This window comes from Mustela nigripes, chromosome 8 (assembly GCF_022355385.1).
Source record: "Mustela nigripes isolate SB6536 chromosome 8, MUSNIG.SB6536, whole genome shotgun sequence".
NCBI classification, from domain to species: Eukaryota; Metazoa; Chordata; class Mammalia; order Carnivora; family Mustelidae; genus Mustela; species Mustela nigripes.
This window is the reverse complement of record NC_081564.1, coordinates 19,282,042-19,309,676: the sequence shown is the minus strand read 5'-3', so window position 1 is coordinate 19,309,676 and position 27,635 is coordinate 19,282,042. Positions and strand designations below refer to the sequence as shown.

General features: G+C 46.4%; 1 protein-coding gene across 5 annotated transcripts in view; it reads right to left on the bottom strand.

Moving 5' to 3' along the window:
* Nucleotides 1-541: 541 nt before the first annotated feature.
* The window catches only part of SEZ6L (seizure related 6 homolog like), a 183,386-nt gene continuing 156,292 nt past the window's right edge, over nt 542-27,635 (bottom strand). Inside the window, exons 11-17 of one of the 5 annotated variants that reach the window (XM_059408697.1) lie at nt 24,748-24,942; nt 21,751-21,942; nt 14,717-14,911; nt 9,466-9,498; nt 7,272-7,386; nt 4,949-5,051; nt 542-3,687 (exon numbers count right to left, since the gene is read on the bottom strand). In XM_059408697.1, coding sequence (XP_059264680.1) covers nt 3,658-3,687; nt 4,949-5,051; nt 7,272-7,386; nt 9,466-9,498; nt 14,717-14,911; nt 21,751-21,942; nt 24,748-24,942 — 863 coding nt within the window. In that variant the 3' untranslated portion in view covers nt 542-3,657. The remainder of the gene's footprint in view (nt 3,688-4,948; nt 5,052-7,271; nt 7,387-9,465; nt 9,499-14,716; nt 14,912-21,750; nt 21,943-24,747; nt 24,943-27,635) is intronic. The other 4 variants (XM_059408699.1, XM_059408700.1, XM_059408701.1 and 1 more) reach the window with 4 other exon arrangements.

Sequence of the window (27,635 nt, the reverse complement as noted above, 5' to 3'; positions counted from 1 at the left end):
GAATTATGTCCCACCCCTAATTCATATATTGGAGTCCTAATCCCCATTGTGACTGTGTTTGGAGACAGGGCTTATAGGTGTTAATTAAGGGGAAATGAAGACATAAGAGCCTGAGTCCCATAGGAGTATGGCCTTAAAAGTAGAGGACAGAGGGAGAAGACCATCCACAGGCTAGGAGGAGAGCTTTCACCAGGAACTGAATGGCCAGCACCCTGAACCTGGACTTCCAGCCTGCAAAACTGTGAGAAATAACCCTCTGTTGTTTGAGCGTCCCGTCTTTGTCATGGCGGCCTGAGCTGGGCGGAGGACAGCGGTGTGTCTGATGATGGCAGCTTTCTTGTCTTGTGCTGAACATTCCCTTGCTCCCCTCCCCCACCCCCACCAAGATGTTCCTGGAACCATTTTCAAGTTGGCAGCCTGTCTTGTCAATCAAAGCATCAGCCGATGTTACCCCAACCCAATCCCCAGACACCAGAAATAGTCCTCCCGGCCTTGATGCCATCCTGGAGTGTCTTTGCAACAAAAACCCTACAGCTTTGCCTCTTTTTCATTTGTTTTATTAGCATCAATATATACAAAGTGGAAAATGACTTAACTTCATTATTGTAGCTTAGAAAGTTTGTTCTGCTTTTTATTCTGTTTGGGGATAAAATGAAAATGAAAACGTCCCAGGAGAAAGCCTACCTTTGAGGGTGTTGAACAACTCCATGACATCTGACCTCACATGACTGCCCCCTCCCCGCTGTGACTTCTCAAGGGCATAGGAAAGTCATACCCTTTGGATTTACACCCCAAGAAATGTAATTTGTGCCCGAGGCTCATGCTCAGCCTAAATCTACCCATCTATTTGCCAACTCACTCCTGCTTATACAACCCATCCTTATTATGTCTCCACTTTACTTCCTGCTGGGCAGTTTGTCAGTTTCCAAAGCGATCAGCCTGAGTTACCAGAGGCTTTCCAAGGAGCTGGCTTCAAAAGATCATATTTAAAGCAGGTCTATGGAACTAAGGAGGGATGGCCCTCAAGTTGCAACCAGCATACTTATGTCGGCTTAATAATTCTACGCCCCCCCTCCCCCCAAAAAAGCAAAAAGATGAGCTCCAAGCTGAAGAGGATCGAGTGTGTGCATTTTTAAAGCACAGGGCGGTAGCTGACAGATACAGCTTATATGACTTAGCATGTAATACACACCATCACATGCATTCTTTGAAGCTCGAGATCTCTGTAAACGTATTTCCCCACTGTTTTAAAAAGAAAGAGTGGCTTGTAGGAAGGTTTGGTTGGCTCTCGAGTTGCTCAAGGTTGTATCCTGTTCAAAAATATTTAATCCCAAGGGGTTTTGACATTGATCTTATAAAAACAGACACATATGAGCTGAAATGAGGTGCCCAGTACATTTTTGGCACGAATATTGTGTTTTTACCTTTACATATTACAAATACACATTCAGATATTCTAAAAAGAAAAACAGATGCCAACCTGTCTTTTCAATCACACTGTACATTACCAAGCTCACAGGATCCATCTTTAGGTGAAAATAAACTTTCAAAACATGGTCATAGGTGCTGTACTACGAAGACGAAACTAAGACACCAGTATCCCGAAACAAACAAACAAACAAACAAACAAACAACACCTTTTCTATTCCTCCAACATCCAATAAGGACTCTTGGCCTGTGGCCTGGCCACTTTTAGGGAACACGGTTAGAATCAAGATTTCATATTCTGTCTGTCTTGACAAAAGGTGGATGTTTAGTTTGCACGTATCCAGAGTATGTTCTAAAATTAAATGTCATTAATAGAGTTCTTCCTTCCAGATGACCCAGGGTTAGGGTTAGAATAAGCATCAAATGGAAGTAAAAGCAAGGAGTGGATTCTGCTTTAAAAAAAAAAAAAAAAGTTTACTATTATTTGCATTGTTGGACCTTCTCCAAATACGATATTGCTTACTAATGGTCTGGAATGAGTCTACTCTTTTTTTTTTTTTTTTTTTTTGCATAAAATGGGGTGGGTTTTGGGTGGCTGGAAAGCAGCCTTTCATTATCTCTTGCATGCCTTAAGGGAGTATATAAGCAGGATTCTTTTCTGGCAGAAGGAAAGAACTGGGCCTCAGCTCCCCCAAGACTGAAGCCCAAGCTTCTAGCCAAGAGGAGACGATGTGTTTGTCAAAACCAGCCGCCCTACCCTGCTCCAGGGCTGCCCAGATGAGCTACCAAAATATGGACTCCCAGCCATTTTCTCAACAGCATGGCAGCCAGGAAGGGTTTCTTGTGTCAGGAAACCAGCTGATATAAAACATTTCTAGCGAGCGTGGGTGGGTGCCAAAGTGGGCACCCCAAGCACCAAGCCTGTTCCTCTGTGAGCCACCGGCCATCACCAGGGAGGTGATGGACCCCAGGGAGGCAAATCGACTTTACACATGCTATCCCTTCCTTGCGTCCTCAGCCACTGCTTTTTCTTTGCACCTGTATTATAGAATCTTTTTCCATGGTCACAGCCTGCGTACCCCCCTCCAACATCTGGGCAGAGATTTGGAGAGGAACAAAACAGTTTTTTGTTTTTTGTTTTTTTTCCCTCGTAGGACCCTCACTTCTGAAATACTGGATTGCAAGTATATTCCGGCCCCTTTTGGAGAAACGGTGCATCTGAGTTGCCCTTCTTTGGAGGCCTCAGGGGTTTCAGTTTCCCGGAAATCAAACCGAGCCCATCTCTGGATTTCAGGACCTGGCATCGCCACAATTGTAACCCTTGTAACCTCCCCCCCCCCCCCCACAACAATTGTAACCCTTGTAATTATGTGGCTGAAGCTTCCCAAAGGGTCCTAGATCACAGCTTGGGGTGGAGGTGGGGCTGCTGAACGAAAGGATTGGTTCTGGCACTCGTAGCATATGTTCCCTTCCCTTTCATTACTGGTGGAGTGTCAGAGGAAAGGGCATTTTACTGACTCGATGTTCCCCCCACACCCACCTCGCACTCCATCTGAATTCTCAAATCTGTCATCCACTCTGCAATGTTTTCTGATTCTGCCAGCATCCAGGGAGGCCAGGCTGGCAGATGAAAACGCTCATGGTCACGCTGTGGGCGCCTTCAGGAGGATCATGGGAAGGAGAGGAGGTGGCGAGACCTTCTAGAAGCTGATAGAACATTTGGAAGAGCAGACTGGTATTTGTTTTGGAGCAGATCTAGAACCTGAAGTCCGACCCAAGTTAATCCACCAAGAGATACCTTTCCCACCTAATCCTGAGTCCGGGATTTGTCCTAAAAGCACCATGGGCATGGATCCCCAAATGCGTGCCATCTGATGCAGCCAGAGCAGCATGGCCACCGCTGATGGAGAAACCCAGCTGCTTTTTTTTTTTTTTTCCCTCCCGCCTTTGCTGCCATGTTGGTTATTTTTCAGGTCACCCCCCTGACTTTGGAAAGGAGATTGTCACGCGGATTTGGCCGCAGCTGTGACACCTCCAACCACACCAATTTCGACTTTAAATATAATAAATACAGTGAAGAAAACAGTGAATCTTCAAGAAAAAGTCTAAAGAAAAGACGGACAACATTCTGGGGTTTCAATCAAATGCCACGTGGTCTCTGGATGAATTTCTCGAGGAGGTTATAGTTGAGTTCTGATTTGTGAGCTCTCTTCTCAGGCATAGCTCTCCTTAAATGGAAACTTCATATTCCCTGGTTTCCTGCAAGAGAAGGAAGCACAGATCGGGGAAACTTCTGGGGGACGGGTCCATGGGCAGAGCGTGCCCTGAGAGCCTTTTGTCCTAGCCAAGGAGGTGAGGAACGGGGAGAGCAGAGCCGACTCAGCCGGCCAACCACCCACCTCTCCCAGCTGTGTGAGTGAGCATGGCTGAGCCAGGATGACCGCCCAGTGGCTGCTAGCTGAAAACACTGCTCCACAGACTGATGAGCAAATTAACATCACTTGCTTTGAGCTACTGAGCTTTGAGATTATGATTGGCTTTATCATAGTCCTGGGGAGCAGATACACTTTATTAATAAGTATTGATATGATCTAGTTTCTGAAGTGCTCTTTCTTTGTTTTGTTATCAGCTTGACCTTCTTCTAGGATTTGGAAACAAGGTCTATAGAATGTGAAATAACCTATGACCTCTTCTTGGCAGAGCTATATGGAAAATGACCCCAACATGTGGGTGGCAACCACTCTGGTTTCTCCAATATTTATCAAGTGCATGTAATATACTCCAGGCCTCTGAGGCAGAAGAACTGGGAGGTTTAGGAAGTCAGAGGCTTGGCCCCAGAAAAGGTCATTGTCACATGCTTTCACGGATGTCTACTGTGTCTGCTGGGTCAACACAGATAAGCAAGTGCGTCTGTGGTAGATGGGAGTGTGGTGGGAAGGCTCCAAGCTGGGTCCCCTCACCTCCTGGTGGTCACGTTCTTACATGATCCCCTTTCCATAAGTGTGGGCAGGACTTGTGATTTGCTTCTAACCCATAGAACATAGTGAAAGTGCTAGGATGTCTTGGCCATATGTCATAGTGCCCTGACCAAATTTTTCACAGTCTCTAAAAATGATTTTCCACAATCAAGATACCCATTGGTATCTATTTGATTGTTTGAGGTTCAAGGGAGGCAGGATAATTAATGCAACAGTCTGAATTTGTATCTAAGCTGCAGGCTGTGCTTTTGGCTGTGTGCAAGCTTGGCCCAATCATTTGTTCATCTCTCTGACCCTCAGGATCGTCATTGGTTCATCAGAGATAACTGCAGAGTGTACAACAGAGTTGCAGGGACTCGGGCAGCTTACGCATTTAAGGGGCCCAGCTCATGGTACATATTTTTCTTCTTATTACCAAGCTCCATCTCCTTGGAAGGATTATAAGCTCATTAATGGCTGGACCAGGTCTGTTGGATTCACGACTGTGTCCCTAGTACCCAACACAAAGTCTGCCACCTAAAAGAGAAGAGAGACCAACTCACTCCCGTCTCGTAAATGGGGTTGTCAAACTCAGTTTCCACGGTGATCTGGCTGTAGGGGTGGGAGTACATCAGAGGCAGGCGGAGGTTGGAGTAATAACGACACCTGGAGAAGGGACAGCAAAGGAGAGAGGAGTTACTCCCAATAGTGGAGAAGAACAGCCGGCTGGGCCCCCATCCAGGGTCTCTCACGATGAAAATCCAAGTGGGTGAATGCTGAAATCATAACTGCTCTCAGCTTGTAAGCTGGTCACTGACAACAAAGCCTCGGTACTTTCCCTTCCTGGGGAGGGCCGGAGCTCAGCTGGTTTTCCGCTGTAAGGTGATTCGAGCTCCTCTTTCATGCAGGGTGACAACAGCAACAATGAACATTTACTGAGCACCTACTATATGCCGTGTTGCCTCAGAGCAACCTTCTTTACCTATTTAAAAAGTGGTTCTTCTAAGGGTGCCTGGGTGGCTCAGTGGGTTAAACGTCTGCCTTCAGCTCAGGTCATGATCTCAAGGTCCTGGGATGGATTATCGATTATTATCGATAATAATAATAATTGAAGGGCTCTCTGCTCAGTGGGGAGTCGGCCTCTCCCCACCCCGCTTCTCTCCCTACTTGTGCTCTCCCTCTCTGTCAAATAAATAAATAAAATCTTTTAAAAAAAGTGATTCTTCTATTACTACACACTATCTCTTTCCTTTCTTGTGTTCATCACGGAGTGTTATAGTTCGTGTATTTCTTCTCTCCCCCTTCAACCCTGTGGGCTCCACAGGAACAGAAAAAAGTGATATTGGGCAGATGCCTGCCTCAGGGCCTTGACACGTGCTGTATATGTGCCCGGAATCCTCCTCTTCCAGATATTTGCATAGGTTACTCATTATTGCTTTCAAGTCCTTACTCCAACGTCATGTCTCAGTTGGAAGTCCTAAAGTGCGATCACCACCTCCACCTTAGCTCCTTTTCGTTCCCTTTCCACCTTTCTTCTCTCCCTGCATTTATCACCTCCTAATGTACACAGTTAGCCCTTGAACAACACAGGTTTGAACTGCCTGGGTCGACTTAGTACAGTCCTGCAAGTGTATCTTCTTTTCCTTAGGATTTTTTCCTTCTTTTTTTTTGTTTTTAAGATTTTATTTATTTATTAGAAAGAGAGCACAAGTGGGGGGCAAGGGGCAGAGGGAGAGGGAGAATCAGGCTCCCTGCTGAGCCAAATGCAGATGCTTACCTGACTAAGCCACCCAGGGACCCTCCCCCACACTTATGATTTTCTTAGTAATATTTTCTTTTCTCTAGCTTACTTCATTGTAGGAATATGGTATTAGGGGTGCCTAAATGGCCCAGTCACCTGAGTGTCCAACTCTTGATTTCAGCGTGGGTCATGATCTCAGGGTCAAGAGATCAAGCCCCACATCAGGTTCTTCCCTGGGCATGGGGTCTGCTGGGGATTCTCTCACTTCCTCTCCCTCTCCCAGCCCTCATCTCCCATGTTCATACTCTCCCTCTCTCTCTCTCTCAAACAAACAAACAAACAAAAAAACCCCCCCAAAACCCCAAAACAGAACGCGGTATATATTACATATAACACACAAAACACATGTTAATTGGTGGTTTATGTTATCAGTAAAGCTTCTGGTCAACAGTAGGCTATTGGTAGTTAGGTTTTCAGGGAGTCCCAAGGTATATATGCAGATTTTTGACTCATGGGGTGTCAGCGCCCCTCACCCTCTTCACATTGTTCAAGGGTCAACTGTATATACTTTCCTTGCTGTCTTCCTCCCATTAGAGCCTGGGCCCCACATACCAAAGATCTCCTTCTGTTTTGTCCACAGTGATGTTCCTAGATCTGCCCCCTGCCCCCAAACTGCCCAGCGCACAGTAGGTGCTCCATAGTTGTGAATTTGAAGAAATTCGTGAATATCCTAGCCATGGCTAAATATCTTCCTTCCTCATTGCAGGCAAGTTCTAGGATCCTCAACACACAGGACAATGTCTGGTACGTATTAGATAGTCAGCATATGTTTGTGGCCTAAATGAACGAACGAATGAATGAGTGCATTATGGGATCAGTGTCTGTGTGTCTATCTCTCCTGCTAAACCACAGCCTCTTAAGCTCAGGGTAGTGCCTGCTTATTTGCTGCTGCGTGGTCAGCCCTCTTGTCTCAGAGGGGTGGGAGGGGCTGAGCAGGTGTATTTCTCCCAGAGCTGAGTTGAATGACATCATCTCCAAGCACCCAAATGCCACCGGCGACGAGCTACTGATGGAGACCCTGTCCCCCAGTGCGCTGGTCCTTGAGTGGATGGCAGTCCCCCACGCCCTGTCCCGAAGCCCCCTACCTGGTAATGTAAATGTAGGCTCCTCCCAGCAGTAAGGAGATGATGAGCACTGGGATGAAGATAGCCAGCGCCATATTTCCCCCTTCCAGCGATGTTTCAGCTGCCGCTTCTGCTACTAAACACACAAGCCAGTGAAGCCCTCGGGTCTCACCACTCTAAAGCCCGCCCCCCCATGCACCTGGGTGCCAGGTGTGAGCCTGCCTTCCCAGTTCTGCACTCATTCAAAGAGCTGGCATCGCAGACCCTGAGCCGTTGGACCACCATCCCCAGGGGGAGAAGAGGCAGAAAGTAGAGCAAATAGGACTGGTTCTTTGCAACGAAGGCCAGACCCATCCTTGGGTGGGGTGCTCATGGGGCTACCCAGAAGAACGACACTCTTTTAACCCCTGGTCATACCATGTCCACTTTGGGGGGGGGGATGGGTGGCTGCATTTGAAATCTGGTTAAAATCCAATTCAGGAGAAATCTGGAGTAAATCTCTTATGTGCTAACTGGGAAGGCAGATTTGCTCGACATTCCATGGGAAAGGGGGAGCTTCTTGCGCCCAGACTGACAGGCGCCTCCCATGGCTGCTCTATCAGACCGTCCAGGAGAGGGCGCTGGGCAGCTGGGCCTGTTCTCAGTCTTACACCCCGTCCCCCATGACACCCCAACTTCTAAGACCCAGTTTTGATTCTCAGAGGTCACGGTTGCACCCTCTTGGCCTCACTTGCCCCCCACCCCCACTGGTTTGTGGCAACTGTAAGGACTACGATGGCTATGGTGGGGGCCAGGGGCGTGTCCTCTGCACAGCCTGAAGGGAGACCCCACATCTCCGGACACCCGTCCTCAGGTTTTCGCTGCCACTTCTCCCCGGCCGCGACCCTCAGAGCTCGGCTGTACGCCAATCTATAATCCATTAACCGCCACTCCAGGGAGTCTGAAAAAATCGATGCTAACACCCATGACAGATGCATGAGCACAAAACATTACACAGACGCTCATAATCTCCGAGCAACCCAGGCCTCTGAGATGCTCTCATGGTTCATTGGTTGCGGAAAGGCAGCGAAGGGGTGGCCTGAATGGAGGCTAACGACACGGAATGCCCTCTCTGTTCCCTGCAGAGTGACTCCCACACAGTCCACCTCTGCACTTAACACTTGAGCCGGACTCTGCCTGTTGGGATTAAAATGTCATCTGCCGCGAGGGACAGCAACTAATGACCCGTAATTCTCATAGCCCCATAGCCCCACATTCCAAGTGAATGATTTATTGTCAGAAAGCTAAGTGGTTCCAAAAACAATGATAAAAATGGCTTAATTGGTTATAACTTTTTAAAAAATAAAAATAACACGATATATACATACATATATATATGCACACACCTTATGACACCACAGCCCCAGTGAGTGGTTTGGTACTCAAATGAATGGAGGTCCTACATAATGTAGACTGTTTTATGTGTGGGAGGGATTGTAAGGGAAGGGAACCACAAAACGAAAACCCAAACAAAATCCTAGCTAGCATTTACTATCTGTTCCCCATTAATAAATCTCACTTGGGAGGCCCCTGGATGGCTCAGTGGGTTAAGCCTCTGCCTTCAGCTCAGGTAGTGATCTCAGGGTCCTGGGATCCAGCCCCACATCTGGCTTTCTGCTCAGCAGGGAGCCTGCTTACCCCTCTCTCTCTGCCTGCCTCTCTGCCTACTTGTGATCTGTCTCTGTCAAATAAATAAATAAAATCTTTAAAAAAAAATCTCACTTGGTAATTCCTAAGAGGAGAAGAATAGAAAACAAGGAGGATACAGGGACAGATAATTTGAGGAAAATGGACCCCAGAGCATGCCCCAGGCAGACAAGGGGGTGCTCGGCACGGAAGGCGAGGCATCATTGGATTTACTTTCCCCAAACAGCACTGTGTGGGTGCAAATTCAAATGGTTGGGTTGTGCCTCACTCAGGCATGTGGACCCTCAGATTTTCTTACCTCAAGAACAGAACTGGTGAGAAATCCCTTTCAGGTCATAGTTAGGACTCTAGGCTGCAAACAATGGTTTGTGTCTTTTACAATGTCCTATTTTTGAAATGACCTTCAGCAGTGTGAAGATGGAATTTCTGCTTATTTTTTTAAGCACCTGGAGGAGGACATGCAAGGACCTGCCCTTGTTTTCTGTTATTAGCTTGATTTATTGGATTTTTTTTTCATTATGGAACTCACCTTCTAATGCGTGTTCAAAGCTGTCTTGATTAACTGAAAGGGAAATTGGAAGCATTGGTTAATGTCGAGTGAATTCTCTCTGCATAAAATGAAGCCAAAAATTTGGGAGCAAAAGCCTGTGCCAAGCTTTGCTGAAGTTAGTGCTCCGCTTTGATTTATCTTGGGCTCCTGGAATTAGAGGAAATGCCTGGACACATTTCTTTCCTAAGTTCCTGAGAGATCATGACATAGATATGAAAGAAACAAGGACAACAGTACTGCCTGTGATTAATTACGAAAACACTCACCGTATGTCAGATACCTTGCCAAGAGCTTTCTGTATGTATTTGCTCATTTACTCCCACACCAATCTCACTGCATGGATACTATCATCATCCCCATTTTATGGATGAACAACAGAGGTTCAGAGAAGTGAAGCAATTTCTCTGATCTCACACAGCTTCCGAGGGATGAAGGCAGTCTTTAAACCCAGGCTGCTCGATTTCTCCAGCCTCTGCTCTTACTTATGTCATAGTTCTGCTTGTTTTTCATTGTTCCCTATGTAGGACAAAGGCTGATGAACAGTGAGGCTTAAGATAAAGCCCTACATCCAAAATCCAGCCAGAGCTGAAACTGTTTTCCTGCTTTGAAATACATGTTTGTATGAACCTCTCTGATTTCACTTCTATTCCATATTTATGTGAATATTATTCTTATTCCCTGCAAAACAATTTCCATTCACTACCATAGACTAGAACTCCCTAGAATTCACTCATTTCCCCCTAGTCCCCATAAAACTTCTCCAGAAGTTCAAGATGATAGGGACTGGCATTCCCAGGTTTTGGCACCAAAGACCTCATGGTAGTTGAGCACCAAAATATACCCACATGGATGGGTTTAAAAGAAGCAAACCCCAGAGCGAAGGGCTTAGATAAACAGACAACATTTTACAGGGATGGCTGGGGATGGCCACCAAAGGCTTAGCTGTATTCATGCCCTAATACTGAAACTTCCTAATTTGTGCCTCATCAAAGTCACTCTTGGACGTTGGTTGTTACCATGTGATGCCAACAGAAGCAGTTGAAAAGCTAGCTTCCTAAAACTGACTGCAGGTTATTTCTGGAGCTACAGCACCATTAGGAAAATGGAAAGACTGAGACAGACATACACTTTCTGCCCCAGACGTGGGCAGGACTTGGGTTGGGTGTGTCTGGGAGTGCAGGGACTCCTACTGTATCTCAGAGCTGGGAGGAGGCCTTGAATTCATGCCCCTGGGAGTGTGGTCACACATTAAAATGCAGCCTCCTGGGCCACGTCTTTTCCTTTTATTTTCCACAAAGGGAAACCAAGTTCAGGGAGGGAGGGTGGCTCGCTCAAGGTCATGCAGGTGGACCACAGCCCAGCCAGGAGGAAGCCCAGGGACCCTGAGGCCCAGGTGGCCTTACATTGGCGCTCAGTCACTTCACCAACTCTAGAACACAAAGCCACACATCCCACTTTTTCTGGGAACAGGAGGTGATTTGTCATAACCTTACAGAGTCGTGGGGTCTCAGGAGTGGAAACAGAGGGGAGAGAAAGATAGAAGCATCCCCCAAGATCCTCTCATGCCAGATACTCTGTCATGCCTGAGGAAGAAAGGGAGGGGCAGGGGGGCACTCACCTGCTGGGCCTTCAAGGGCTTGCCTATCTCAGGGATGCAAAACTGAGTACCTTTTATCTTTTCTTGCATTTTTGTCATGTATTTTCGGATGGTAGTTCTATCTTCCCATCAGATGGGCAACGTCAAAAAACAAAACAAAACAAAACAAAACCCTGATAATATCTAGTGCTGGTAAGGATGTGGGAAAAGGACATTATCACACATTACTAGAGGGGGAGGTGAAACACTACAGTGGCAGAAAAGAATCTGGCAAGATCCACAAAGTGTCAGCATCCACAGAACTTTGCCCATGCCATCAATCCCCCTTGAAGGAATCTGTCCTATTTGATGAGAAATGCCAGCACCCAAAGATTCATGAGCAAGCTGATTTCTGGGCAAAAAGAGACAAAACAAACAAGAAACCAGAAGAGAACTGGGAGACCCACGCACAGAGGAAGGAGTGAATGCATCAGGAGACATCACAGTGTACAAAGCCACATGGCAATTAAAAGATAAGACAGGGCTCTATTTTTTCTTTTTTCCCTCTTGACAGATGTGTGTGATAAATGGGGGAATGGAAAACACAAAGTACGTATGGTATGAGGGATTTTTTACTTGGCAACACACGAACACTCCCTGCCCACTCTTTGCAGTGTGTCTCTTTGTGTCCAGGAAACTGGGGAGACGGGACTTTCACTGGTGATCAGTACCAGCTTCCCCAGCGAACGAATGGAAGGGATGGAGAAAGGAAGGGAAAAACCGTTAATGCTTCATGGACAACTTTGGTTTCTTCTATTTCTTGCATGAGATACTTTTGTAGCATATCCAAAACAGAACATACACAGTCAGGGGGCAGATTACATGGAGAGTCAAAAACAGTCCTTCCATGGGGTTCTTACTTAGATATTTTTTTTTTTTTAAAGATTTTATTTACTTATTTGACAGAGACAGCGAGAGAGGGAACACACAAGCAAGGAGGAGTGGAAGAGGGAGAAGCAGGCTTCACGCTGAGCAGGGAGTTGGTCTATCCCTGGACCCTGGGATTATGACCTGAGCCAAAGGCAGATGCTTATTGACTGAACCACCCAGGCGCCCTCCTTAATTAGATTTCTTAAAAACAAACCCTATTAATTTCCCTCCACACAGAACACTTACCAACAATACCAGATCAACTCCTATGAATGTCCCTGTAGCAGTTAGAAGGTTTATAGACAATCTTTCCTCCAGGAAAACATCCCAGTGTTTCACCTCGACAAAGTGGATTTCATGTGTCATCAAAAAGAAGTCAAGCACAGGGCTAGACTTTGTCAAAAATTATGGCAAGGAAGAGGAGGGAGGCAGTTGTCTTAAATCTCAGTTGCTGATCTCTTACTTTTTTTCTGCATTTCAATGGGATCTCTTGCCCTCTTATTAAGAACTGCTTCTATAAGGTCTTGGCTCTCACAGGATAGGCTCTGGCTTGATTCCAGGTGAGAATATGCAGCATCTCTAGGCCAGTGTTTCCCACACTTGCCTGAGGATAAGACTCACCGCTGCTGCTAGTGACCCTGGGCCCTGGTTCCTGCCCTAGGCCCAGTGACTTAGCATCTCCCCTTCAGGCATCCAGAAATCTGTTTATATTCGTATCTTATGTTCAGAAACCATTGCCTTAAGTGTCTCAGATTCAAAGTGCATTGGAGCAACCAAGAGCTTGTTAAAATGCATATTACGGGGTCCTACCCCTCAGTGATTCAAATTTTGTAGAGCTGGAGTAGCAGATTCAAGAACGTGTTTCTCATAAGCAGGCTAGGTGATTTGAATGCTGAATGGGGGGTTGGAAGCCACCAGACTCACAGCCTTGAAGTCCACCCACCAGGCAGCTCACTGGGGAAGAGGCGGGGCTTCACAATCAGGAGATGTGGGTTCAAGTCCCGGATTTGTCTTGTAATAGCTGTGTGTCTTTGGGAAAGTCACTTAACTTCTCTGGGCCTCTCTTTTTGTAACCGTACCATGGGTAAGAAGCCTCATCTATCTTAGAGTGTGGTCCCGAGGTTTAAATGAGGCCATTCAGGAAAAAAAAGTAAAAACATTAAAAAAAAATAGGTAAGGGTGCCTGGGTAGCTCAGTTGGTTAGGCAATTGCCTTCAGCTTGGGCCATGATCCCTGGGTTCCGGGGTTGAGTCCTGCAATGGGCTCCCAGCTCTGCTTCTCCCTCTGACCCTCTCCCCATTCCTGCTCTCTTGATGCCTCTCAAATAAACAGATAAAATCTTAAACAAAATAAAAAAAGAGATAAATTTCATATAACATAGGATTAATCAGTTTAAAGTGTGCTATTTGGTGGCATTTAGCACATTCACGATTTGGGGGAGCTACCACCTCTCTCTAGTTTGAGAACATTCTCATCAGCCCTAAAAGGCAACTTTGTACCAACTAAGTAGTTACTCTTCTCTCTCCACCCCAGCTCTGAGAGCCACCAATCTGCTTCCCTTCTCTATGGGTTTACCGATTTGAGATATTTCATATAAATGGAATCATAGGGTATGTGATCTTTTGTGTCTGGCTTCTTTCCCTTAGCATCATGTTTTCAAGGTCCATTCAGGCTGTGACAGGTGTCAGCCCTCCATTCTTCTTCATGGCTGAATAATATTCCACTATGGCTTGGCCACATTTTATTTGTTTGTTCCCCAGTAGATGGACATTAGGGTAGTTCCCATTTCTTGTGAGCAATGCTACTAGGAATATTCATGTACAAGGAAGTACTTGTTTGCAATTATTTTGTACATCTACCTAGGAGTAGAGATGCTGGTTGGGAAAACATTTGTAAGGCTTAATTAAGGCTGAAGTTCATCATAAAGCATCGGGGGATCCATTGAAGTTATGGGCTCCCAAGTAGAAATGTAAAACTCCATGATGCCTCTGTCCCTGCTGGGGAAAGAATTCAGAGCTTTCTGCCTCATTCTCAAAGGGGCATTAATGCCATAAAAGGCCAAGATCAGATTTAGGATATTGTTATTAATTGTATACCTCAAAGACTCCGATAAACAAATCCAAATCTCACTGGCTTTCTCAAAATTTAATTTTGGTGATGAGTGTTTACTGATTTTAAAACAAGTTTTCCCTCTTCACCATCTCTGGGATGGGGGTGTCTTGCAACCAATGGCATGTTAATTTGCTGCCACCAGGTGGCGCTCATAATGCCTGTGTGTGCGCCTTCGCCCATCACACCATCGTCAGCGTGTGGGGAGGGTGAGAGCGGCCGGGGAGACCACCCCAGGGGCAACCGGGGAGCCCTCGTAACCCCTGGGAACCAAGTGGTCGTGAAAAAGGGATGCAGGAGGCAGGGAAAGCTTAAGCCGCGTAACCGAAGCAGGAGTTCAAAGCAGAATGGCTCTCCTTCATGATAAAAAATCTAAGCTCGAAACGGAGCTGTTAGTAAGTAGAGATGAAAATGCCAAGCCAGGAGAAGGCATTGTGCCAGCGTTTCATTGGCAGCACTTTTTTCTTTCTTTCTTGGTGCAGAAAATAATGGCGATATCTTAGATGTCAGGAAATACAGTAGCTGGACTTTTGAGAGTGAATTGAGATTCATCGCAAGAAGCCAGACTGGACATCTCCTGCTCCCGGTCCCTGCGTGGCGAGTAGGTTTCTGTACCTTTACAAACGGGTAGGGGCCCGTTCCAGTGGGATGGCTGTCCCAGGATGCATCGAATGGTCACTTCGCCCATGAGCTCAAAGCCTTCGTAGCACATGAAGGTGAGGGACTCTCCCGGCAGGTAGAGCCGCTTGTACAGGATCTGGTAGCCGTTTTCGGGCAAGCCAGGGTTGTCACATGCCAGGGACTCCTCGGCTGAAATGCAAGCCCGAAAGAGCTCTGATGAGATCATGCAAGTCCCAGGGGACTCCCGCTCACAGGCTGCCTGGTCTGGCTTTCGCCACCCTCACCAGTACCTTTCACCAGCATGGTCTCTCCGCCTTTCCCTCACCTCCAATGTTTTTCCATTCCCCAAACTCACCTCCCCATCTCCTGCCCCTGGCCATCTATTACGCATGAGCACCATTGTACGTCCCAGGATGTGGAATCTGGCTTGAAATCTGGGTTCTACTACATGCTCGCTATGTGACCTTCAGCAAGGGCCACAGCCTCTCTGAGCCTCGATTTCTCTTATCAGTAAAATGGGAATACTCTCATAGAGGTTTGGAAGATTAAATAAGGTCATGAATATAAGGTGTTTAGCATATTCTTGGCAGGTCATAGGTGCTCAGTCAATGATGGATGGCCGTGTTGTCATGTTATGAAATATTCTTCCTCCTCACCTTTCACCTTACCTGCCCACTCAGCTTGGATAAGTCTGATCTTTCAGTACTCAGTCCTCATTTCTCCACTTCCAAGGAGACTTTCCTGGGGCCCTCTATCCCTAATAGAGTCACTAATCTTCCTAGTTCTTCCTCTACCCCAGCACTGAACACTTTGCATTGTATTTAATTATTTAATATCACTTCTCCTCATTGGAGATGAACCTGTTAGGGCGTGCTTGAAGCTCAGGGCCTGCTCTATAAGGACTCTCATATATGATCCTATGCTATACAGTAGGAGCATCATAAATGATGCCTGGCAGCTTAAGACATACTAGAGAATTGAACCCATCCCTGATTTAACCTATTCCAGGCTCTGGACTCTAAGTTTCCTGCTTATTACATAAATGGACTGGTCAAGACCCCATCTTCAGCTGAAATGTGGCTGGGTGATGACATTCCCCTCCAAGGATGTACCCACACTTTGAAATAAGACCATCAAAGGCAGATTTTCTCAACCTTAGATGCTATTGACATTTTGGGATGGGTAATTCCTTGTGATAGGGCCATCTCCACCTTGTAGGACGTGGAGCCACTAGATCCTGACCTCTATCCACTTGTTCCTTGTTGTGACAACCAAACATGTCTCTAGGAATTGCCACTGACACATGTCTCCTGGGAGCAGAGTCACCCTGGCTGAGAATCACTGATCTTGGCTCTTCAACAATTTCGGGTGAACTCATTCTGTTCTTTCTCAGGAATACAACTGAGCTGGGCTGGCAGTTTTGGAAACAGTCACAAACCCACCCTCATTTCTATATTCCTCCCATTTCTCCCCTCTCCTTAACTATAGGGGAAAAATGTACATTTTGGGGGAACACATTGGAACAAAATGTGAAAATCAGGTTCCCCAGGTATTGCTATGAATGGTTCGTAAAATACCCCACAAATAGCAAAGCACCAAATCTGTGTGATCATTAGTAACCAATGGTACCCAAGCCCTTGCTGTGGGCCACACACATGGTTACCAGCATCTGTATTTATGGTTGGCACAATCATCCTTTTTGATGAGGATGCTGGCTTGTTCGAAGTCGTTCAACCGGCAAGTGATGGACCTGGCGGGTTTGAAATCTGGTGCATTGAATGGCTCTGGGGTAGTGGAGATAGGAGGGGCCCTTCCTGTGCCAAGTCCCCTGGGCTGTCATGAATTCCTGAGCTATTGAGCATCATAAAATGATGAGCTATTGCTTTCTCAGAGACAGGAATTTCTAAGAGAAATGGGGCACCCAGCTGGAAGCCGGCATGGGAGTCAAGGTGAGGCTGCTGGGGATGATGCATCAGTGGAAACTTTTACTATGGCCTTGGTCTGGCCACACAGGCTCTGCCCTGGTCAGGAGATCCCCGTGTCTCCTATTTGTGGTGTTCCGAGGGCAGGGCGTGAAGAGCCAGAGCCTCCTGGGAATCCCTAAGCATCTCCCTGGGGAACTGCCCATAAAACCCTCACTGAATTTGTAGGCTCTTCATTACTTTTGGTGGTGTGGTTTTTATTTTCTGGATGGGAGCTTTGGGAGTCAGGTACCATCAAAGAAGGGAAGTTGCAACAAAGACTGCATTTAGTACTGCCAACAACATCAATGGCAGTAATAGTAGCAAGGAGTGTCGTTTCTTGAGCTTGCAAAAACCCAATGGTAATTGAATTATGTATTTGAGTCTATGAACAGGTAAAGAGATCATTTCAATAAACTGCCGCAAGTGCTGTGGTCAATGCAACTGTAGCAGCCATGGGAGCTTACGGGAAGAGAAACATGACCTAGCCTAGGCAGTCAGGGAGGCCTTTCTGGAGGTTTTGCCGAGGAGTCATTGTTATTTCTTTCACAGACCTGGCTCTCCTCCTACCATCTCCAATAGCCCCCAGGCTCCCTGAGAATCTGGATCACGTCTGTTTAGACACAGCTGTATTTTTAGGGCTTTTGGACCACAGTCCCCAAACTGTGCTCTGAGGCACCCCAGGGTGCCAACACAAACAGCACCCCTGTGTGATTTTTCAAAACTTGGAGGAGACAAAGGAACATCTCCCAGATCCATGTGAATGGTGCCAACATAAGACAGAGCTACATTTCTTTTGATGATGCCCTGTCTTTGCAAAGCTGGGTTTTCTTCAGTGAGTGCACTAAAAAGCAAGAGCTCTGAGAAAATCACTGTGGAACAGAATGAAGGTGGCAGAGTCCAGTTGCCAAAGTCTGAGAAGTTTGTCAGAGCCCAAGAGACATCCACACCCCTGTAGCTGTGATTCTAGTTATTTAAGAATGCAATAAAAGTCATGGGGCACCTGGGGGGCTCAGTCAGTTAAGCATCTGACTCTTGGTTTCAGCTCAGGTCATGACCTTGGGATCGAGGCTCACATCGGGCTCCCTGCTCAATGGGGAGTCGGCTTGAAATTCTTTCCCTCTGCTCTCTCTCTTTCTCAAATAAATAAATAAAACCTTTAAACAATGCAATCAAAATCAAATCCTGTAATACGTGCATAACTTTTTCAAACGGCTACTAAGTTGTCAAGATAGAGCTACTTATTAAGTTGTTTGGAGCTAATTACTTAGCAGATAGAACTGTTAGGTATTTCAGACTAGGATATTTATCAAAATAATTCCTGAGACGCCAAGGGTACTATGAGGGGAGAAAGTCTGGACATGCCTGTGTCTGCATTCGGAGGCACTTTTTGAATTATTGCATGGGTCACTTCCAACTGCCCTGTCTGGTAGGGAGCAGCATTCCCTTTTCACAGCTGAGGGTTTTGAGGCCCAGAGAGGGCAAGCTACTTGCCCAAGGTCACCCAGCAGAGTTGGGCAGGCGGGTGTTTGGCTGTGAATTCCAGACACTTCCTTCTCCCCATGCTTGACCCGTCAGTTCTTGGAGGACTCAAAAGACATGGTTTGGAGTCCCTGCTGGACCAAACAATGGCCTTGGACAGGCCACCAGGAACAAAAACTATACACATTCAGAGCTTTACAACTGGCTCTGTCCGCTGCCTGAGCTTGTTGGTGGAAGATCGTTGTCAGGGGTAAAGCACCAGAGCTTTGCTCAGAAGCCGGGATTGCAGAGTGCTAAGGTGGGAAAATGCTGCTCTGGGGCTTAGTCAGTCTTCATTTGGAAGCCTGGCTTCTCCCCTTCCCTATTATATGACCTCAGGAAAGCGGCTTACCCTCTCTGGGCCTCCTTTGCCTGTTTTTAAGTGAACACAGGTACCACCCATACAGTTTCATGAGTGTTCAGTGCACTAACGCTGGGGACGGGCTTGGCAAGGTGATGGGCAGAGGAGACATGTGAAAGCTGTAGATGTCTGACAAACTCATCCTTAGAAACACCCTCAGAACCCAGATACAGCCTGTCTCTCTCGCCAACCCCCCCCCCCCCCAGCCCCCACTGCCAGAATTGACCATCCTCTTGCCTCCCATCTCCTGCCAGTCTCGCTTGCTGGTAATGAGGCTGGAAGCACGTGCCGGGCTGCTGTTTGGGCTTCTGGGAGGATCGCGTGTCTCCTGACACCCAGCCTGGCTCGTGACTCATTAGCGCGGGTGTCAGGGAAGCCGTCACAACTGAGATTCCAGGGGAAGGCAGCCTCAGAGGGAGGGAGGCTTGTGTCTCCAAAACCCAGCAGCCAGCACAGCCTAGAGGGACTTCGGAGGCTGTGCCTCGTTAGGGACGTGACTTCTTTCCTTCCTCCCTTCCCTCCCTTTCTTCCCTCCCTCCCTCCCTTTCTTCCTTCCTTAAATGATACCTCCACCTTTCAGTCCTTTTAAATAAGCTTTTATTTTTAACTTCTCATCTCTGGGTCTCTGCAGCTGGACCGGCTCAAGCGGCTGCTGATTCCCCTCACAGTCTCCTGGAGGGAATGGGAACTGCAGGGGTGTTCTGGGCTGCCTTAGCGATGTGCATCTGACGGGGCGGTGCGGGGGGGGGGGGCACTTTGAATAACCGAATGCACTGTATCACAGCTCCGGAGGCTAGAAGTCCCAGGTCAAGGTGGCCTTCAAGGACCACACTCCCTCCGTCCGAGACCTAAGGGGAAGGATCCATCCTTGCTTCCTCCTAGCTTCCAGGGGTAGATGGCAATCCTTGGTGTTCCTAGACTTGCAAGCACAGAATGGCTTCTCCCTGGGTCTCCATGTTCAAATGTTCCTCCTCTTATGAGGACCCCGGTCACTGGGTTGGTGCCCAACCTAATCCTGTAGGGCCTTGCGTTAACTTGGTTACATCTGCGAAGACCGTTGTTCCAAAAAAAGTCCCCATTACAGTACTGGGGTTAGGATTTCAACATCTCCTCTTGGGAGATACAGATCTCCCTGTAATGCCCTGGGCACTTGGTCCAAAGGTCTGGGGATTGGGAGGGGATGTGCTTGTGGGTGAGGAGTTTGAGCCATAGGCTACAATTTTGCTGGGACATCCTTGCATGGCTTTGTCCCCAGTCACTCACGATGACATATGTTGGGGCAAGGCTGATGGAAAGGGCCATGGGGTCCAAGACCAGAATCTCAGCTCTGCTCATGAAAAAGTGGTGTGATCTTAATCACATGTCCCTGTGAATCTCAGCCACCTTTAAACAAACCATACATGCATGCATGCACACAGAGGGAGAAAGAGAACCAGGCTCCCTGCTGAGCAGGGAGCCCAGTTCAGGGTTCGAACCCAGGACCCTGGGATCATAACCTGAGCCGAAGCCAGACTCTTAACCAACTTAGTCATCATGGCGTCCCAGCAATGTGTTTTACACATTCAACAAACAGTAACTATTGTTATCTCTTTTTCCTTCTGAGCTTTGGTTTTCTGAGTATATTTGCACACACACACACACACACACACACAGACACTCTACACACATACATGCACTTACATTCACAAATGCATACAATCTGCTTAGTATGATGTCTTACACAATCAATAATTAACGACCATTATCTGTAAAAGGGAGCAGATGTGTCTTACGTCTGAATCATACTGTATTTTACCTCCGAGATGTCCTTAGGTCTGAAACTCTAGGACCTGGACTAAAGAGGCAGATGGAGACCCATGGTATGAAGTCCAAGGTTCCTCGTTGCAGGGGAACCCAGAATAAGAAAGTCCCCTTTTGCTGTGCAGAAGCTTTTAATTTTGATGTAGCCCTACCAGTAGCTTCTGGAACTTGAGCTGACTGAACCCTTAATAGAGCTGCTCATAACATGCTCGTATAAAATATTAGCGCAGCTGACGGTTTCTCAAGTCCACATTGTGTGAGGCTTTGCTCCTTCTGCGTCATCTCCTTATTCCTCTGAGCCATGGTTCTGATCTCTGGCTGCACATCAGAACTCTGGGGGTGGGGAGGGGGAGCTTTGAAAAACCTCACTGCTTGAGCTACGCCTCAGACCAGGAGCATCAGAAACTCCAGCGAGTTTTAAAACTTCCTGAGTGATCCTGCGCACATTCAGACTAAGCACCCCTGAACCACTGCTCTCTACGCCCTCTCCCTGGCATGAATATTAATTCTTCCCTTGTCAGAGTGACTGTGGAAGACTTTTCCTTTTTGATTCTTTATGAGTAAGAAAGCCCCAAAGGCTTTTCTTAACCAAACATCTGTGTTAGTGACTTCACATAGTTAAGAGCAAACAAGAGTTTAAATCCACCAATTTCATGTCCTGTGGATGGCTTGATTGTTGGGCAGAGTCAGGTAGCTCTGGGTTTGGCTGTGGCCTCCACTATTAATGGGCTGTGTGACCTGGGGCAATGATTTCACTACCTGAACCTTAGTATCCTCTTTTTTTTTTTTTTTTTTTTTTTTTAAATTAACGTATAGTGTATTATTTGCTTCAGGGGTACAGGTCTGTGAATCATCAGTCTTACACAATTCACAGCACTCACCATAGCACATACCTCCCCAATGTCCATCACCCAGCCACCCCATCCCTCCCCCTCCTCCCAGCAACCCTCAGTTTGTTTCCTGAGATGAGGAGTCTCTTCTAGTTTGTCTCCCTCCTAGGTCCCTTCTTGTTTCATTTTTCCCTCCCTTCCCTCCAGGATCCCCAGCCCTGTCTCTCAAATTCTTCATATCAGGGAGATCATATGATAATTGTCTTTCTCTGATTGACTTGTTTTGCTTAGCATAACACCCTCTAGTATCCTCTTCTTGCAACAGAGACAACAGTGCCTTGCTCACAAGGCAGAAGGGAGGGGCATTTGGTAAAGGACTTAGCCTAGTGCCCAATACATGTACCATAAATGTTCTAGTACATATGCCTTTGATCTGGACAGTAATAACAGTAAGCCCTCTCAAACGGTGGAATGCCTCCTCCTAGCATCCCAGTCCTCCGCCAGGATAAGAGGCAGCAAGTCCCTGTCTGCATCAAGCCAACAGATAGGACTCACAGACGCAGTGGGGCAGGCGTGACGTCCAGATGGGTGTGCCAGTCTCGCGGCTGTAGCAGGTCAGAAGAGAGCTCCCTTCCAGCACAAAACCTGGATTGCATGTGTATTGGATGGTGGTGCCCACCAGCAGCACAGGATCTGAAATTAAGCGGGTCGAGTGGTCCACTTCCCCGGGGTCAGTGCAGTACATAACTATGGACGAAATCAGACCAAGAGGGCGTTAGGATGCTTGATGATCACAGGTTTGCTGAGAACTACAGAATGATCTGGAAAGTTTCCCAACTTGGTTCTTCTCCTGTTTGGAAGCTGCGTCTGAGCTCATCACTCATTGAAGGTGGCTGGAGAAGAGGACGGGACGAAAGAGACCTGAATTTAATTCCACATACAGGAAGTAGCCCCAAAAAATGTTTGCATCTGGACCCAAAGACCTATGTACAAGGTTGTTCACTGCACAATTATTTGTAATGGTAAAAAACAAAACAGCAACAACAACATCAACAACAAAACAGGAAAAAAAAGAATGCAGGGGAAGAATTAAATATGGGACAGCTGTTCTATGAAATCCTGAGCACCTACTGAAGACAGCAAAGTGAGGGGGACCTTCCCTGCTTTCTTTGTGGTACCTGAATCTAGTAAAACAGCATCCATTACTTTTCAATTAAAAAATCAATGCACATAAAGGGAAAACAGTAAGCCAATTAAAATTAAGCCAATTAAAAAAAGAATGAAGTATGCCACATGTGTGATATGAAAAAGTATCTGGGTTTCTGAGTTGAGAAAACAGCAGTGGTAAAATATTCTTACCTATGGCTGTTTCTGTATGAGTATCTCTATGTCTTTATATGCACAATTCACACATACACATCAATGTGTGTATGTGTAACACACGATGCATTGCAGCAACACAGAAAAGCTTTTAAGAGTGGTGTCATTTCTGGAGAGGAAGATCATGAGGGATTTTCACGCTGTACTTCCTAATTTTACTGCTGCTTGAGTTCTGTAAGTAAACACCCGTGGCTTGTGTCATGGGAAGATATGTTTATGTACATCTTTTGACGTCAAGAGTGTCGTTGAATGAATCACTGGAATGAATGAATGAAAGGCATTGGTGACCCCCTGGGATTTCTGAGGGAGACCCCACTGGCCTCAGGATGTTCTGCTGTTCTTATTCCACTGGAAGAGAAGTCACTGAGGCAGGTTGGTGGGTCTCTGTCTTAGATGCACAGCGACAGGCAACCAGCACGGGAACATAAACACTGATATCCAGAAGGAGCCCAGTGCAAATTCACTTGCTCTAATTTGGGTCTTTTCCTGGCAAAGAGTGAAGCAGCTGAAGAGTTTCCCAGAGAGAGCTAGTTTATGTCCTCTCCAAGCTTTTAAAACTCATTACCGCAATGTATATCATCATTATTATTTTAAACACTTTAAAAATCACCATCATCATTATTCTTTTATTTACTTATTTTTTAAAGTAGGCTCTATGTTCAGCCTGGAGCCCAACAAGGGGCTTGAACTCACGATCCTGAGATCATGACCTGAGCTCAGATCAAGAGTTGGATGCTTAACCGACTGAGCCATCCAGGGGTCCCTAAAAAGATCATGATTATTAAAAATTTTGAAAAATCATTATTATTCAAAAGGTTTAAAAATCTTTCTTCAAAAAATTTAAAAGCCATTCTCATTCAAAAAATTTCAAAAGTCATTATTTGAAATATTAAAAAACCATTATTGTTCAAAAATTTAAAAGTCATTATGAAGACACGTATGTTTAAAACATTTTATAAGTAATGATGGGACTCAGTTGGGTGAGCGCCTGACTTTTGGTTTTGACTCAGGTCGTGATCTCAGGGTCGTGAGATTGAACCCCACATCGGGCTCCGTGCTCTGTGTAGAGTCAGTGCTCAGTCTGCTTGCCCCTCTCCCTGTGTTCCTCCTGCTTGCACTCTCTTTCTCTCTATCTCTCTAAAATAAATAAATACAATCTTGGGGGGAAAAAAAAAGCAATGATGGTGTAGATCATGTTAATGCGTCTGCGATGGGTCTCACCACCCCATGGTGCTTCTCATTGTTGGTTTTTTAAATTTTCCATCATTATAAACACACACACACACACACACACACACACACACATGAACATACACCACATCCTGTTAGGGAACAAGCAGATGTTTTTGTAGCCAATTTTGAGGATTTTTCTTTTTCATGTTTCACCAATTATAATTAATTTTCTTTGCCATTGGAATATTTGTGACAGGGATTGACTATAACACCCCCTTCCCCAATACCCTCTTTCTCTGCTGACACTTAATATTTCTTATCGTGCAGCCTGTCACTTGAGGCAGGCCAAGCAGGTCTGCCAAAATCCCCAAGGAGTCCCAGCAAGACAGATGCAGAATGGAGGCTTGCGTAGGAGGAGGTAGGAAGCAAATGGTTAGCGGGAAGAGGCCAGCCTCAAATTTAGCTCCTCTCCCACCTCTGCTAAGATTCAGTATAGAAACCAGAAGCACCTCCTTTTTCTGACACTGTTCAAGACACCAGATGGAGCTATAATGGGTGGTACCTGGTCTGCACGCCTGCGAGCAGAAGGTGCCGGGAGGCTGGGATCCGTATTCTCTGGGGGAAGCCGGTTACTTGTGATAGGGGTTTCTAACTAGGGCCCCAAAGTCCAACTTGGATTGGTCTTGAGTGGTAACTACCGGTGTTTTAATGATGAATTTGAATGATCTTTTCACACAGGCTTTACCGCATTCCCTATTGTCTCTCCCTCTGCCTAGTTCCCTCCTTAACATTAGCTGCCAGGCTTCTGGAGGCCCCTGAGTCTGACATCTCTGACCTAGAACTCCAAGAGGACATTTGTGAGCAGCTCCAGCCAGCTGGTGGAATAGGAGGGAGGCCAGATTCTACATGAAGGGATTCCGTTGCATCTACATGAAAAATACTCCAAGGGAGGGATTTATCACCTGCTGACCCAGAAGAAGAAAACAAGATGACTCTTACTTTTCTCACAAAATGGGGGGTCGCTGCTCCAGCTGAGGTCCCACTGGCAGGTGAGGGTGTCGCTCCCCACTATGTCGTAGCCTGGGTCACACTGGTAGGTGATTCTGGCTCCTCTCACAAGCTCTGTATGAGAAGTGGTTTTCCAGCCGTTCTGGATCTCTGGCAAGTCTGAGCAGGAATCATTCCTTGACACCTCTTTAAAACAAAAACATTGTCATTAGATGAGTGGGGGGCCTTTCTGTGTGGGGTTCCCTTTACAGATGTCAGGGGAAGGAGCAAACAGAATAAAAACTCTCCAGAAATAAGTGACACACTTCGAAATCCCTTAAAGCCCAAGAACTCTGATGTATGAGATTTTAGGATGAGCTCTTCCTGTGGGCCTCTGAACTTACCAGGTTTGGCTTGACAACATCAGTGCAGGATTTGGGGAGACACAGAATCCCAACCCTGCCACTTACTAGCACTGTGTCTTGGGGGACAAACCCTTCTCTCTGTCTCAGGTCCTCACCTGTCATGACGCCAACCCCACCCTGTTATTCTTACTTCCTGGAATTCACATTCTCGTGTACTCCCTGCAAAGGGGCCAATGTATGCATATACACAATGAACAGGCTATTGAAGGAGCGATGGTGTGTGGTTCTGGAGGCCAGGCCGTAAGAGACATTGAGAGGCTCTCCTCTTGCTTTCTGGAGAGAGCAACTGCCACACTGTGAGGCTGTTCAGGCAGCCCTCTGGAGCAATCCACATGGAGAGAATCCAAGACCTCTTGCCAACAGCTGGCATTGACTTGTGAGCCACATGAGGAAGCCATTTTGGAAACAGAGGCTCCAGCCCCAGTCAAGCCCTCGAATGAACTCAACCCTGGCTGACATCATGACTGCAGAGTCATCATGACAAATGCGAAGTCAGAACCATCTGGCATGAGATCCTGAATTCCGGACCCACAGAAAGTGTGTGATCATAAATGTGCCTTGCAGGGCACCTGGATGACTCAGTCGGTTAGGTGTCTGTCTTCAGCTGAGGTCATGATCTCTAAGTCCTGGGATCGAACCCCAAGTCGGACCCCCTGCTCAGCGGCGAGTCTGCTTCTCCCTCTCCCCTGTCCTTCCGCCCTACCCCCCACCTCTGCTCATGCGCTCTCTCTCCCAAATAAATAAATAAATAAATAAATCTTTAAAAAATGTGTGTTGCTAATTTGGGGGGGATATTTTGTTATGCAGCAATGGTAGCTAACACACTCAGCCTCATCCTAAGAATGTCTGAAAATTCATGGGTTTGATGAATTTGTAATATATGGTTTTGCGATACAGATTTAGACAAACACTCAATTGCTGAAATAAAAATAATTATTGGTGCATTCCTTAAATCATTTTGCATAACATCAGTGAACATTAACCACACTCCAAAATAAGTTACACACAGCTCAGTATCACAGATTGGAATAATCCTGCCTTCCTTCTTGCAAATCCTCATTACTAAGGAAACAATGCAAAGCCCACTATTACTATTCTTGCATCCAAGTGCCCACTGCACAGATTTTGAGAAGAGAGCTAATTAGGCTGTATAATTAATCTGCAGTTCTTATATGCTTCTGGGGAAAGCCAAGCACCTTCCCTGTCTGCAGGAAAGTCATTCTGAGAAACAAGCAACGGCTTTTCCTGGGATTTCATCATGATTTTATTTGGGGAATGGAGATCTCAGGGGTGTCTACAAGAATAAGGGGAGAGGGAAATGGCTTCTGGAATTGCTTCATGGGGAAAAGGGATCTCTATTTTTAGGCCTTTGAAAAATCAGCCAAGCCCTGGATTTAGGACACGGCTGCAAATGCTCAAACTGTGGTTGAAAAGAGGAGAAACAGGGGTAGATACTGGGTATGGGGTCTGTCTTGTGCCAAATGCTTTGCTACTGAGAAAGGTCTGCTGGTATGATTTTTCAGTCTGAGCCAGCGTGGTGACATTCTCCTGTGGGATCTCCCATCTCCTCTGTGATATTCCTCACATTCCTGATGATCGATTCAGAGACACCAGGACTCAGATCTTGGCCCTACTGTTTACTAATTCAGTGGCCTTGCCCGAGTTAGACAGCCTTCCTGTTCTTCAGCTCCTAGACTCTACCCTCAGAGACTCTGATTCAGGAGTCCGTGTGTTTAGCTAGCACCCTGGATGGAGGTTCTGGCATCATTGCCCTCGTGGGCCCTTAACTTTGTGAAGAATGAGAGAACTGGCCTAGGAGTTGGAGGACTTCCTTTCTGGTCATTGTTTTAGAAGCTGTGTGACTCCAGTCATGTTGATAAACATCTCTGAACCTCATTGTCCTCAGTTGTAGAACTGAGACAAGAGTCATGACCCTGTCTATCGCTGAGGGTAATGTGAAAACTAATTAATGTGCACTATATGACACTTAGGTGAGTTCTACATGGATTCATTCATTTGTTCAACTAACATTTTGTAAGAACTTACTGTATGTCAGGCCCTAGGAATATGGGGATCTGAAGTCATGTTCCCAGTCTCATGGTCAAGATTAGCACCACGGTCCAACTTTTGGGTAAAAAACATACCTAAATGCACTGAGTACGTGCCACCATTTGCCAGTCTTATGGTCAAGATCGGCAACCTGGTCTAACTCTTGGGCAAAAGAGATACTCAAATGCACTGAGTACATGCTGCCATTTACTGGTCTTCTGCTCATGGCAGACATCATCCTAGGTACCACTGTCATTTGATTGGAGTTGACCTACAATATGGAGCTTACTTATTATCCTAGGATTAGAGGAATAAGTACACGTGACTAATATCTCTTTGAAAAACACTGCTTACTCAGCTCTGCTTTTTTATTCCCTTGCCTCTATGCCCTTGGCCACAGACACTGATGAGGAGAATGGTTCTTTC